The sequence below is a fragment of the Amblyomma americanum genome, chromosome 2, assembly GCF_052857255.1.
Source record: "Amblyomma americanum isolate KBUSLIRL-KWMA chromosome 2, ASM5285725v1, whole genome shotgun sequence".
NCBI classification, from domain to species: domain Eukaryota; kingdom Metazoa; phylum Arthropoda; class Arachnida; order Ixodida; family Ixodidae; genus Amblyomma; species Amblyomma americanum.
Genome location: NC_135498.1, coordinates 50016366 through 50031365, shown reverse-complemented (window position 1 = coordinate 50031365; position 15000 = coordinate 50016366). Strand labels below are relative to the sequence as shown.

Below are 15000 nucleotides of genomic sequence, written 5' to 3'. Positions count from 1 at the left end.
ATATCAATGCCTCCAACTTTTTTGTCGATTTATTAAGTAAAGAAAATTTCTCATGAATTTTAGAACTATATCATTTGGAAATAACCAAAGTAGGGCATGTCCCTGATGTGAATAATCAAGTTAAGGGCAACTATATTAACAAATCTGTGTCATTCAAGAACCTTGTTTAGAATTTTGTACATATGCAATGGCCAGGAAAAAATCTCAGCTACGCTTTCCTTCGTTCCAATGTATCGCGTGGGAGCAGCTGTCATAGGTCGAGTATTGTAATTGCACCGAAATTATAGTCGCAACAGAGAGTACATATAAAAAGCAGGAGATCTGCAAAATATACATTATAAATGCGAATATGCAATGGAATATATCACAAATGCGAAAATACAGCCGGATAAAGGGCAAAAAAGCGCCGCTGGAAACAAAGTTCGCTGCATCTATATACACAAAACGTGGCAAGAAGATATTTAAATATACGTAGATTCTCTAATAAATCTTGATACCCAACTTAAGTTTCCTCTATATAATATATCAAACAAGCCAAATAAACATGTTGCGCAGTGAGAGATAGTAACTTTTACGCATATAAAGACAGACTATCCTTAAATAATAAAGCTATGATCGCAGAAGTCGTGATATGTATGCCATGCTGCGGTCGCGACAGCACCATATGAATAGAATAATAGAGGAAGAATGCAGAAATCAATACGAAAATGGGTATTTTAGCTGCCTGCAAAGTGGCAACAATCATTCCGCACAGAAAATTAAAGAAGGGTATTGGCTTTTTTCAAAAAAGAACTAAAAGCAGGTAGCTAAAAAAAGGAAAGAAAACGACAAACGAAAGCCACACATAATGGGACAAGTTGAACTACCCAATAACCGAGAGTGTTTGTTGGGAAACGCCGTGCGGGCTTGGCTTTCAATGAGCAAGGTCAGTCAAAGTGGCTATTGATGTCCTTGTAATTTTCGTATTCGCATCATAACTTTGATCATGATGCTAACTCTTACAACGAACGGCAAAAATTTCTGCGGTTTTAAAGGCCAATGAATAGTCATACGTTTTCCTAATTACGCGTTTATGGGCCTGAAGGAACGGAGTTTTTTACTTGCATTGGTTTTGCTGCTTCGCTATGTAAAGGACAAAGTTTATGAGAAATTTATATCCATAAAGTTTCGGAATTGAAATCCATGCGTTCCGTAGATTCCGCTGCCGCCGCGAGATGCCGCGACGAGCCTGCTCGTCATCGAAACGCCCTTGAAAATGTGTGCTCGGATGGGGCTCCTTGCATTACGTGACTCCAGGTGCATGGGCGTTAATAGCCACGCAATCCAGCCCGAGTTCGCAATGTTCGCTCAGGGAAATGTTTTTTCGAGCGTGAAAACGGCATTGTAGACAAAATCCAGCATGATTTCCAGCGCCGGTGGTTGTTTTGGTCGGCGGTGCATAACAGTACGGAAAAATTTCGAGGGGGGCTGGAGCCCCTTAAGCCACCCACCTGGCTACGCCCCTGAAGACTACTCCACCCTGGGGGATTCCCCTAAACATTTGACCAACAGTGGGCGTTGCACATTTCTTGAAACTCTTTGGGACGGTTCGTCCCTTCCAACCACCTGGATGTGTTTACGACCAAATAAGCGCAGCTGATAGGTTCACGGGTGTCACGGCTTTTGTACGCGGCGTCACTTTTGCTTTCAGTATTTGCGTTCGTAGCTCGCGAAAAGAAATTCAGTGATGCTTATGTATTGAGAACTCTGATATATACAGTATGTTCAAGAAGCACTGAATTTCATTGTAACTCTGTACTCTTGTATATATAGCTTCTGATACCATTACCATTTCGCCGCACACACCACACTTCTAAAGGTTGTCTGTCTATTCACGTTAGCAGATTTTTGACTGATCCAATAGACAAATAATTTGTCTGTTAAAAGCCATTTGAAATTAGCCAAACTGTTACGTTTTCACTGGAAGCTTCGGTACGGAAGCTTCAGTAGACACAGTCCACTTTTTGTAGTAGAGTTGTGTTGAGCTTTTGAAATATTATATTACAGACAAGTGATATTCTTTAACAGAGAATAATATTTAAGTGTTTGTCTGAAATTACTCCGCGGCACCCTGTGTTAGATGACAAAGTGGTGCCATCACAGCTGTTACAGTTCGGAAGTCTTCGTTGCCATAAATTCCCATTGTGCTTATTTCATTATCGGAGACAGACTGAACTCGCCTGTTCCATGCCTTCTATGCAAATACACATTTCGTTGAGCACTTCCCAATTGTAAATTAGCGAACATGCGTAGAGAACTGAAGCTGAAATTTATTTCTAGCTGCTTTTCTAGACCCGCCGCGGTGGCTCAGTGGTTAGGGCGCTCGACTACTGAGCCGGAGTTCCCGGGTTCGAACCCGACCGCGGGTGCTGCGTTTTTATGGAGGAAAAACGCTATGGCGCCCGTGTGCTGTGCGATGTCAGTGCACGTTAAAGATCCCCAGGTGGTCGAAATTAATCCGGAGCCCTCCACTACGGCACCTCGTTCTTCCTTTCTTCTTTCACTCCCTTATCCCTTCCCATACGGCGCGGTTCAGGTGTCCAACGATAAATGAGACAGATACTGCGCCATTTCCTTTCCCCAAAAACCAATTATTATTATTATTACACCATAGTTTCAGTATATGCGATGAGCATTTCGGATATTTGGCGGCCCACAAGTGTCTGCTATGTCAGCAAGGAAAGGAAAATGAAGAAAAAAGGATCTTCTGAAAAAAGAGCATTGCATAATTTATATTTTACAACTAACATGAAAAATCGTCAGAGGAATACAGTTGAAAACACATAGACGGTCGCTGATTGATAATGTGGTCGCTATCTCTCTTTAATAGGGCGACTGAGCGTATTAACACAAACCCCATCAGACAGGGCGATCTCTAGTGCCTGGATAATTTCGCGTGGCAGTTGCCCAGGTAATTTTGATTTATAAGGGGGCTGAATTGCGCCGATTCATGCATAATCGCGAGAAAGGGGGCTCGAAGAGCTCGGAAAACACGACGGAGCTGCAGGCAGCACGCAGAAAGAGCGCCGAGCCTTGAGTCGGTTAGTAAGTCGGCTCTGTCATCTTGTTACCCCGTTTTATTGCAGCATCACACCTCTTGAAGGCAAGCTTGCAACCTCTAAAATGAAAGATAAAACCTTCTGAAATGCACCCGCAACGTAATGTCATTGGTTTATGTGGATATTTTCATGGTCATTGATCCGCATCATGGTGCGGCCGTTTTATTTTACTATATTCTTCAGTAAACTATATGGTAGTTTAATTAATATGCAGTGTAAATATTGATCTTTTGCTCAAGCAGATTGACTTAAGTACGTACAGCTACAGCTAAGTGAATGAAGCGTCAGGAACACATTTACATCAATGACACCAGCCTGCGAAGTCGTCATGCTCGAAATATCGTTTCAGAACTACCTAAGGCGCCCGTGTGCTGTGCGATGTCAGCGCACGTTAAAGATCCCCAGGTGGTCGAAATTATTCCGGAGCCCTCCACTACAGCACCTCTTTCTTCCTCTCTTCTTTCACTCCCCCTTTTATCCCTTCCCTTTCGGCGCGGTTCACGTGTCCAACGATATATGAGACAAGATACTTCGCCATATCCTTCCCCAAAAACCAATTATTATTATTATTATTATTATTATTATTATTATTATTATTATTATTATTATTATTATTATTATTATTATTATTATTATTATTATTATTATTATTATTATTAACTCCTAATCTTAAAATTGGTTTTCTATCGAAGAACTTAATCATCCGTCTTCATATACACTTCGTCATCATTGGCTCCATTTACAGCCGGATACTCTGGCTTTGTCTTAGTGCGCTAGCGCCAAGTACCTCGCTAGCGAGAAAGCCGTCTTGTCTGGGGATTAATTAACGGAAGAGCCACCTGCCGCATTTGACAGGAAATCTCCCCTTTCGTCTTGTAGAGGAGAGGCGGGAGAGACAAAAGGCTCAGATTAATCGAAAAACCCGGATAAAACGCAAGACATCGATATAACGAAGATCTTTGATGTCTTTTCATTACTACTGAAGCGGGTTCGAAAGGGCGCATGCTTTCGCATTTCCTCCTCATCAGCAAAAATGATCGCCCTAAATTTAACTCCGATTTAACCCCGACAGCACAATCACCAATAATAACGAATATAAGCAAAGCGAATATGCTAGCGCGCTTACGTCTCGTTCAGTTTAACAATGTTAATCGGGGGTTAATTTTTCCGTTGGTGACCCATTTTTGAGGCTAGTCCCCTTGTAACTGAATAGGGTTGCAGATCCTGTGACGGCAAACCTGGCGATGGTTATGGTATAGTTGCTGAAAAATTGCACCCTCGGTCTCTTCCACGAAAGAATTAGCTCAACTTCACTTTTCCTCTACTTGTCCTCATGGTAATCGTTTAAGAACTGAGGACCGCAATCAAGGCTTGCAAATATACAACGTAAATAGAAAGGACTGTTGTAAATCAGGCGGCGACAGGGAACTCTCTTCCTCTTTGCATACGAGATGGATGGGACGAGCTGACAACTGTGAGGCCGGAATCCCATCAACACGCACATACACACACGCGCGCACATCCGCACGTATGTGTAAGATGAGATGCTGTTATGCTTGCTGCCCGCGTCTGGCGTGTGTGTTTTCATTTGCTTTACTTCTTCCAAACACTGTACTAGAAACCAAGCAATCTTCAATAGCTGGCGTGTCCTTTTACGCCACCCAAACTTCATGACGACAGCTCTCAGCGAGCTCACTTACAAAACGGTTTCCAACACGTGCTTATCGCAGCACTTCCGCTCCGCGCAGCTTGGTCGGCGCGTACCTCCGCGGAGCGCTTATTCGCCGCAAAACGCGGCGGCGCCGCAGGAGGTCTCCGTCGGGACCGAACGCAAGAGAGAACGCCGCGCGCGCGTGTCGTTTTCGCTCGACTTGAGCTAATGTGCTCTGAAAGCGCGCCGCGCCGCGGGCTTTCTCTTTGTTATTATTCGCGAGCTGTCTCATAAAGGGGAGGGAGGGGGGCTTTGCAGCTGTAGTCTTTTTCCTTCGATCTTATCTACTCTTTCTTTACTTTATTCTCGCAAAGACACCACCGTGATTGTGCATGCCGAGCTAGCGAACACGAAAGGGAGGCATGCGTTGAGGTCAAGTATCTATCGTTCCCGCTCCGCGGGCACAAAACGTAAGAAATGCGGAGATTGCGAAGTTCGCCGACATTCGTTATTTGTCTCGGCTTCCCCCTCCTTCTCTCTTCTTTCTTTGCGCTTGCTTTCGTTCTTGCGGCGCGGATAGAGAGAGCGACGTGATTGAGCGAAGCTCCTCGTAGAGCCATCGGTCGCCCTGCTAACGACGCGTGTACAGATTCCCTGTAGACACGCGCTTGGATATACAGGGGCCAGAGGATTATGTGCGTGGCGGCGAGGGCGGAGGGCCAGAAAGCCAGTCCGGCGACGGCGATCCGCGATCACGGCGAGAGAACGATTTACTCCGTCTGTATACCTACTCTGCACAGCAGCGCCGCGCTCTCTGAGCGGCTTTGCCGGAACCGCTTTTGGCTGAGGCTGCGGACTCGAACCGTGCTGCTCTGTGTGTAGGTTTTGCTTTTTCGGCGCTGGCATGGAGGACGAGTAATTGCCCGCGTATACTGCATGCCAGCGATATGCTCTGTAGGGAGAGAGGGGATTAGAGCAAGCGCAGAGAGATGGACAACGGGAGGAAACAGGCCGTATGCCAAAAGGCGGCTTAACTCCTCGACGCGCGGTACAATGCCATGAACTGCGCATTTTTTTTCCCGCTCTAGGTTGTCGGTGACGTTGTGGGGAGTGCAAAAGGTAGCGTGAAGTACTCAAACTTTCCTCGACTTCTCGCGGGCTTAAAATCTTTGGTTTGTTTCTTTGTTGTATGATTCTTTTTAATTCTGCTTCATTAAGGACGCCGAAAATATTTGGGAAAATGTCAATGAAGCTATAGACATAACTGTCCTAATTTGAAACCGTGGACCTATTTTTGCTCTTGTTGCCGCACAGAACTCTATTATTCCATCCACAAACTTTCAACTACTTCTCTTCCATTTTTCCTCTTGAAGTTACCCTGCCTCTTCGCTTAGCATTTGGGAAAACTCTGTTAGCCTCTGGATATTACCGATTATGGTCACCGAAGCGCGATGCTCCCGTTAACAGACAGGTTAAATGATGTGCTAATATTTCTTAACCCCCTTTTGGTGCGACGCGGTGTACGTGCATTCAATTCTTGGCCTTGCCACATGATACAAATCACTGCACTCAAAAAGGTGTCATAACGGAATAAACTGTGACTGCGTGTGTAGAAAGAGCGGAACTGAAAAACTGACAGATAATGATTACGGCAGCCGCTAATGCGAAATTTTAGCTCAGCCCTTCAGAAGAGCATTGTGCTTATCTAGTTACCGCCCTTTGGGATCTCCCCGGGGCACCTTCCACCTTCCGGCTGTCCATTCCTCCGCTCTCTCCGTGGCGTTTCGCCCTGCTACTACCTGCCACGGTTGGCAGGTGAAGCGTTACGCCGAATACGCCGACGACTACGACTTGGAATAGAAGGACGGGCGCATAAAAGAGCTGCGCTCTAAAACACACAACACCTGTACGCCTAACGTGTATCTACCGTGTGTATCGCGCAGCCTATTCACCAATACATCGCCCACGTTCTTACCCTATATACGCCCTAAGCCACATGCACAGACCCTGCGGCAGAAATGCGTGCACATCCCTCCGAGTACATCGGCGAGATATTTACTGCTCTCGCGATCTTCAGCAACTGCCTTAGTTCTTTCCTGCGGCGACATTTATCGAACCTTACCTCTTACCTGCCGTCTTCCATGATTTTGATTTACTTCCGCTTCAGTCATGTAACGGTTGCTTGATGCGGAAGTTGTTCTCAACTGCTGTGAATTCGGAAAGACTGGCGGAGGTCACTGGATCACTCTGCGTGCGAGACTTAATATTTAAGCGAAGAGGTGAAACCTTTTTTGTTCCTGTTCTGTGTGCAACGGGGAAGCCGTAGATACCGCCTTCAGCATGAGAGTGGCCTTGATATGTCAACTCTGTGCGCTACCATCGTGCAGTAATCTCAAAAGATAACGCCCTTCCATACTTGGTTCCAACAACAACAACGAAAAAAAGAAACGAAGTCGCCTGAGGGTGCCTCTCTGCGACACGACCCCTGCATGTGTACTCGTGTGTGTGACTGTTTGTTCCATGCCCCAAGGCTCTTCTTTATAATAATAATAATAATAATTGGTTTTTTGGGGAAAGGAAATGGCGCAGTATCTGTCTCATATATCGTTGGACACCTGAACCGCGCCGTAAGGGAAGGCTAAATGAGGGGGTGAAAGAAGAAAGGAAGAGAGAGGCGCCGTAGTGGAGGGCTCCGGAATAATTTCGACCACCTGGGGATCTTTAACGTGCACTGACATCACACAGCACACGGACGCCTTAGCGTTTTTCCTCCATAAAAACGCAGCCGCCGCGGTCGGGTTCGAACCCGGGAACTCCGGATCAGTAGTCGAGCGCCCCAACCACTGAGCCACCGCGGCGGGGATCTTTGTCAGAGTTGTGTTTTGCACTGTGCGGTGATCACTTACTAAGTTGTATTTCTCGTCTACTTTTTCGTCAATGTATTGTTGACTGGTGAAGCAGTGGTCCCGGGTTCGAACCCTTGACCAGGACGAATATTTCTTCAACTACGAAGCTTCTGTGTGAAGCTGTAAAGCTTTTCTTTGTAGCCGTATGGCTGCGCTCGGGTGGATGCCAGTGAGTAATTACTCCCTTATTACAAATCTACTCCACCTTGGGGGATTCTCCTAAACATATGACCAACCTGCAAAAATATCATTTAAGCTCGAGCAAAGCCACTGCAACTGTTTTGACTTCGTTCCTTCCTTGACACTGTCTTCAATCCTTTGCGGCAAGCGACGTTGTTGCCTGCCAATTAACGACCAGTGCTAGATTTTACTCATCATTCTAACTGCACCTAGCGCAGCCTTCACAGGGATGAAAAAAAAAAACCTGCTGCTCTGACGTTTATCAGGCCGCTGATATGTCTACTGCTGGCACTTATCGACTGAATCGACATTCTAAACATTTTGCGCACAAAACCGCAGCCTTCGGTAGAATCTGCAGTCGTTTTGTCTCGACGTTTATGAACAGTGCTGATGTGATCAGCTTGCCTTGACCTCTGAAATCACGCTGCAATTCCTACGGTCCCTCGAAATCAGGTTATCAATTTCTTTATTCGTTAATATGGTCGTTGAAAACGTGCGTATTGAGGGAAACTCCATTCAATTATTTCTTCTCTGTTAAAATTCATTTTCTGTCTCTTTCCGGCTGTGTTTACATTTGTCCGACAGCAAAATACGCGTCTGCGGTTGACAAATTTGAACAAAACTTTTCCCGCCCTCGATTCAAACTTGCGACGTCTACACCGGGAAGAACTTGTTGCCGCCTTTCTCAACTAAATAGCTTCCGGTGGCTGCGGGAATTGTTATTTCGAAACACACAGTTTAGTATTGAAATTGGCCGCTGATGGCGACTTTGTACCTACTTTTTTTCATATCTTATATAGCTTATAAAAATTCCGTTTTAGGTTTAGGGTTCCGTGTTCTATCAACACAGGGCAACTTCAATTTGTCCTTAGCGTCCCCTTAACCACTTGCGCCATTTATCGGCGGCAGCAGCAGGTTTAGCGCGAATAGCACTACCGTGGGAATATTACTTTGTGCTGTCTGCACGAGGTGGCGCCACCCTACAAAGGCCTGCGTTTTTGCTTGTGAGTAGTTGTTAGCGGCTATTTATTCACAAAATAACAATGTAAGGAAAAGATGTTGCCAGCCGTGGCATCTGCCATCGAAACCTGAAGCACCTGACTTGCGGCTAGCGGGAATAAAAGGACAGGGAGAGGAAAGAAATGTAGGAGGGATGGACAACTCGCGTTTGCGTATGATCGAATATGCGCAATCCTCTTGGTTCTAGTGAACGTTTTGCATTTTTACCGAACACGCCCAGACGCTTTCCATCATAGAGGCGCACGAAATTCGAAAACTTCGTTGTCTTTAGCGGGCGAGGCCAGACATCGCATTTTATTTGACTGACCATCTCTAAAACATACAACCTTGGCGACAGGAACGACAGGAAATGTACAGAACGAAGCGCAAACTTACTGTTTATTAGAATCCATCCGGGCTTTTTATGCATGTTGCTACAAAAGATTAGGGGGGGGGGGGGAGAGGAATCACATAACAAAAGAAAATAAGAGAAATGGGGCTTTATTTTGGGAAGTGCGATATTGTTCCGGGTTGCCTTCCTGCAAATAATTGGTTTTTTGGGGGGAAAGGAAATGGCGCAGTATCTGTCTCATAAATCGTTGGACACCTGAACCGCGCCGTAAGGGAAGGGATGAAGGAGGGAGTGAAAGAAGAGAAATAGGTGCCGTAGTGGAGGGCTCCGGCATAATTTCGACCACCTGGGGATCTTTAACGTGCACTCACATCGCACAGCACACGGGCGCCTTAGCGTTTTTCCTCCATAAAAACGCAGCCGCCGCCGCGGTCGGGTTCGAACCCGGCAACTCCGGATCAGTAGTCGAGCGCCCTAACCACTAAGCCACCGCGGCGGGTCGCCTTCCTGCAAAAACTGAATTTCCTTTTCTGAAATGTTCGTGGATGTTCTTCGCAGTCTAATTCCCTTTCTTTATTCATATTTAAGTCTTCTGCGATTATTGTTTCGCCTTATAGTTTTAGTTTTCCGTTTATTGTTTTCAGAAGTGGCCGTGAAACTTACATTTTTGTCCGCTTTTCGGTGGACTTCTTTCAATTTAGTTGTATTCATCAACCGAAACCGTCAACCGAGCAGAAGTTCTAAATCATACCAGTTACGGTACTCCGAATCACAGCCAGGTTTGTACTGTGACCAGTTTCCTGAAGTCAGCAGATTGTGGTGCCACCAAAACCTCTGCGGTGAGCTGTGAGTTCTAGTATTTGGAGTTTTCAGTTTTTATATTGTGAAAATTTGGTGGAATTATTTCGGTATACTATCAAACGCAGTTTGCGTTTTTTTCCGGCGAATATTACTTCCTACCGGTCGGCATAAAACCGCTGTCAGCATCAGCCAACGGACTCGCGGACTATAGGGACACCGACCACGTCAACCCCTCGCTTTTAACCGTGTCAGTAAAACGTTTGCACCACCGCCATGTCAATAATCGGGCGGTTTTCGGTGATTGAACGTGGTATTCCTGTGTGGTCAAAAGTAATTTATAGTTTATCAAGGCCTTTTTGTCAGCACGAGCAGTTTATTTACCTGTAATGAACGCAGAAATGGTCAGACTTAGAGCGGTTGCGTGCTGCACAGAAAAACTTAATCGGCCAAATAAAAGCCATAACTTTGTGATGACAGCGAACAGTGCTTCGTTAGACGGCGAGGAGACGGAGCCGCCCGGTATGCACAGGTGTAAAGTAGCTGACAATGCGTCGAAGCACACAACTGTGCTAATACAGTGGTATCAACGTCTTACCACTAGCCTGGCTTACCACTAGCCTGGCTTCCGTACTTTGTTAATTTCTCCTTTGACTGTGTTTAGCTCCTGTTCAATAGCCAGCTAGATGCGGTGTGCATGTCAGGGATACTGACCTTTTTCAGTTAAAACCGAATTTCAAAATTTTAATTCGCCGTACATTTTATCGGCTTTCTTTTTTTTTTTTTTTGTTCAAACCTAAAAGTCCAACCCCTGGCTATAACACTGGCACCATGCGAGATTCTTTTCCTGTGTTTTAAGTACTGCATGGGCACTTCTCTTGAATGCCGCACTCGACGTAACAGTGGGCTAAACTCCGAGGTTTGAGCCAATCAGATTGCTGGATTGCCGCAGCTATGTATGTCGGGAATTTAACTTCTTGTACGTCCAAGAAGCTGCGATGCGGAGAGCCAGCAGACGTGAGCGACCGATCGTCATCTGCGTGTTCTGAATGTACGACCATTGCGATGAGCAGAAATCCGCCCTCTAAGGCAGTATATAAATATACGGAGTATTTCAGGGAAAGACTTTCAAAAATTTTTCAAAAATAGGCTTCTTGGGGCAAAAATGTGGCTTTTGCGGCATAGTGTTACCAGCGTTGGCGGACACTGGAAAGCCGGTGAAATTTGGCTGCATCGTGCGGAAATACATGCGCTTTCGATGGCATGCAGGCAAAGCAACCCCCTCCAGTGCACGTAACTAGTCGAAAAAGCCAAATTTTGACGAGCCACAGCGCCAAGGGTAATCGCGTTTTCGGAATCCTAAAAACTGATATGGCTATTACTAACGACCAGGTACAAACCTCTAATTGCAACTAGGCGCCTAATTCTACTAGTTTAAAGCTAATTATTAAAAATTAGTTAACCATCTTGCTACTTAAGACGATTCACCGGCTTTGTGGTGTCCGCCAGCACTGGTAATAGATACTATGCCGAAAAAAAAACATTATTTTTACCCCAAAAAATCTATTTTTGAAAATTTTTTAAACGGTGTTCGCTGAAACGCCTGGTATATACTCTGTGAATTATAAACGACACCGCGTTAATAATGAAACATTAAAGCACTGTTTCTCCTCACACCGTGTCCCTCGATTTGTTTGTGCAGGCGGATGTTCCCCGCCTACAAGGTCCGAGTGACGGGTCTTGACAAGAAGGCCAAGTACATCATGCTGATGGACATCGTTGCCGCCGATGACTGCCGGTACAAGTTCCAGAACCGGCGGTGGGTGGTGGCGGGCAAGGCGGACCCCGAGATGCCCAAACGGATGTACATCCACCCGGACTCACCTGCGACGGGGGAGCAGTGGATGCAGAAAGTGGTCTCCTTCCACAAGCTGAAGCTCACCAACAACATCTCCGACAAACACGGCTTTGTGAGTATTACACTTTCAGTCGCTGGGGAATCTGCGGGAACAGCCACGACGAATTTACTACGTGACTGCTCTAAAACGGTCAATGAGCGTGCGCTCAAAGACTACACACTCTAACCAGAAAGGAGTAAAAAAGGGAGTAAGCTGTCCTCTAGCGCACTCCCTTTTATAAAAGGGTGTGCGCTAGAGGACAGTTTACTCCCTTTCTACTCCCATATAGGCGTAGTTGTATGCGTAGACTCTTAGTGGTGGAGGCCTTGTGGAGGGTTCGGTTGGGTGGTCTGGCGATAGGTGCTTCTGGAGGGTACAGTTTTGTTGATGAGTGGCGGATGGCGTTTCCAGGGGTGGAAGGTGGGCGGGGGTGGAGTGTTGTGGTGGATCGAAGGTGGCGGTGCTTGTGTGGAAAGCCCTATAGCTAAGGAGGTAGTGGGGAGGTGGTGGTACCTCTGGAGAGTGTAGATGGAGCGTAGAAGCTCCTCGCTTGGGCTGTAGGCTTCGTTTTAAGACACCAGATTCCAGGAAGGCGGAAGATGTTCTGTAGCACTGCTTTCGCAATAAAAGAAATAAAATTAAAGATGCTCACGTGGATCGCTGAATACCACTGATGCACGAATGCATTCCCACCAAATGTCTATATAAGCTCCTGCATTCTCCTGTATAAGCTCCTGTATAACCACTGATGCACGAATGCATTCCCACCAAATGCCTATATAAGCTCCTGCATTCTCCTGTATAAGCTCCTGTATAACCACTGATGCACGAATGCATTCCCACCAAATGCCTATATAGGCTCCTGCATTCTCCTGTATAAGCTCCTGTATAACCACTGATGCACGAATGCATTCCCACAAAATGCCTATATAAGCTCCTGCATTCTCCTGTATAAGCTCCTGTATAACCACTGATGCAGGAATGCATTCCCACCAGATCCCAATATAAGCTCCTGTATTCTCCCGTATAAGCTCCTGTATGCGTCGAATACTACGTTCCATCGTCTTTTCCCTATTCTTCCAAGTTCACTGGGATAAAAATTGAGCGTACTTCGTCGTCGTGGCTGAAACTTCTGCACTGACGACGCAAAAGCGGGTGAAAATCTGGCGCGCATCGCCGCAGTTATCCTATGCCGTTTTTCGGACAGCGGTTCAGCGCTTGGCTTGGCAGTAGGTAATAGCACTGTGCCTCCTGCTAATGACTTAACAGAATGCGATGCAAATCTCGTGCCACTCACTTTTTGTCGCGTACACACAACAAAATGAGTTAAGGCTTATTGCGAAGATGAAAGAGATGAGGTAACTTCCTTTTCGTAAACTTATTGGGTGCCCGTTATGATGCTTGACTAATGACCCACTGAGCCCATTATTCCTGGCTGCACCATACTTTTTGTCACGAACCAGAACTGAAGCCAGCGGGACGGCTTTAGCCGAAATCCTGGCGCTTTTCATGCGGACTTCGAAACCCGGAGTGCATTTCAAGAGTGCATTTCCGCATTAAAAAAGCCCCCGGGTCTTGCGCGTCCCCAGGGAGGTATAAAATTGGCAACGAAAATTGTACCAAGTTCAAAGACAACGCTGATTCGTTGGCCCGCATGAGTTTGATTCACTATAGCTATTTTATTTACTTTTCACTCAAGAGAAAAGGTTACAACAGCTGCATTTTACTGATACTCACCTATGGAGTGGGGCTAACGAAAAGGACAACGCTGCGAGCTGTGGAAAGAAAATGATAGGTGTAAAGTTAAGAGACCGGAAGAGGGCAGAGTGGGTGAGGGAACAAACGCTGGTTAATGACATCATAGCCGAAATCAAGAGGAAGAAATGGGCTTGGGTAGGGCATGTAATGCGAAGGCAAGATAATCGCTGGCCCTTGAGGGTAACGTAGTGGATTTCAAGAGAAGGCAGGTGTAGCAGGGGGCGGCAGAAAGTTAGGTGGGCGGATGTGATTAAGAAGTTTGCGGGGATACGGGGACCGCAGCTGGCAAAAGAGAGGGTTAATTGGATTGACATGGAAGAGGCCTTTGTCCTGCAGTGGGTGTAGTCAGGCTGATGATGATGATGAGCGAATGAACGAGTGCTTTCGGTTACTGCAAATGACGATGCCCGATCCTGTATAGAATCTCCCCAATACAGCGATCACACTGTAAATCTGCAAGGTTTCACAAAACAATAGAGTTATACAACAGTATTAGACAACTTTGCTTTAGTGACCCTCCTATACAAAAAAAAAGTATAGAGGAAGAAAACACCACTAAAAAAAATATCTCCGGAGGCAGCGTCACTCGACGGTTTTGAAGCCTAGGCATAAAAAACAGGAAGTGGAAAGTCGGCCCCCACGTGACAGCCTGTGGCCGACTTTGGAGCCGACTTTGGCGTGTCAAGAAAGAGAGAAGGGAACGACCTCCCAAGATCTTGACTTGCGGAGTGGCCGCACGCCGCGCAACACTCCCTCCTGAGACGGCCGTTAGGCCTAGTTAGAGGGTCCGTGACAGCCTCGTAAAATGGCACCTGTTTAAGGCGCCAAAGCTTTCTTTTTTTTCTATCTTGGAATATCCTAGGAGCCTAGATGCCAAACAATCTACCGCTTTCCAATTGCTCGCTGCTGACCGCTCAGAGACATAATCCCGGTGGTCTGGCTTCACTTTCTGGCCTCGCTTTGTCATCTGCAGGGCGTAAACCTCCAACGAGGAGAAAAAAAGAGGCAGTGGGGGAAAAAAAAGCACGAAAGCGACGATCGAAATACGAATCGCATTCGGTGGCCACCTCTTGCTTTGCTTCCTTGCCTCCATGTATTACGTCCTAATGGGACCCGCGGAGCCGGACTCGGGGACCGGACGCGTCACGAGTCCGTGGCGCTCACGCATGGTCATTAATAACGGCCCCACCGGCGCCGCCTGTCAAAAAATGGAATTCATTAGCGAGGCCCCCGGCCGCACTGCGAAGGCGTACACTCTCACCCATATATATATGCGCGGCGATGGGAAGGCGGGCGACCGCATAAAAGTGTATGACCAGGAGGAGCCATGTAGCGAGGCTTTCGCAGCTGCCGTGGCTTT

At 46.5% G+C, this 15000-nt stretch overlaps 1 protein-coding gene across 2 annotated transcripts in view; it reads left to right on the top strand.

Moving 5' to 3' along the window:
• LOC144121190 (uncharacterized) overlaps positions 1-15000 on the top strand; it is a 132272-nt gene that overhangs the window by 53773 nt on the left and 63499 nt on the right. For both annotated transcript variants that reach the window (XM_077654261.1, XM_077654262.1), the window contains exon 2: positions 11687-11954. In XM_077654261.1, the coding sequence (XP_077510387.1) occupies positions 11687-11954 (268 nt within the window). The remainder of the gene's footprint in view (positions 1-11686; positions 11955-15000) is intronic.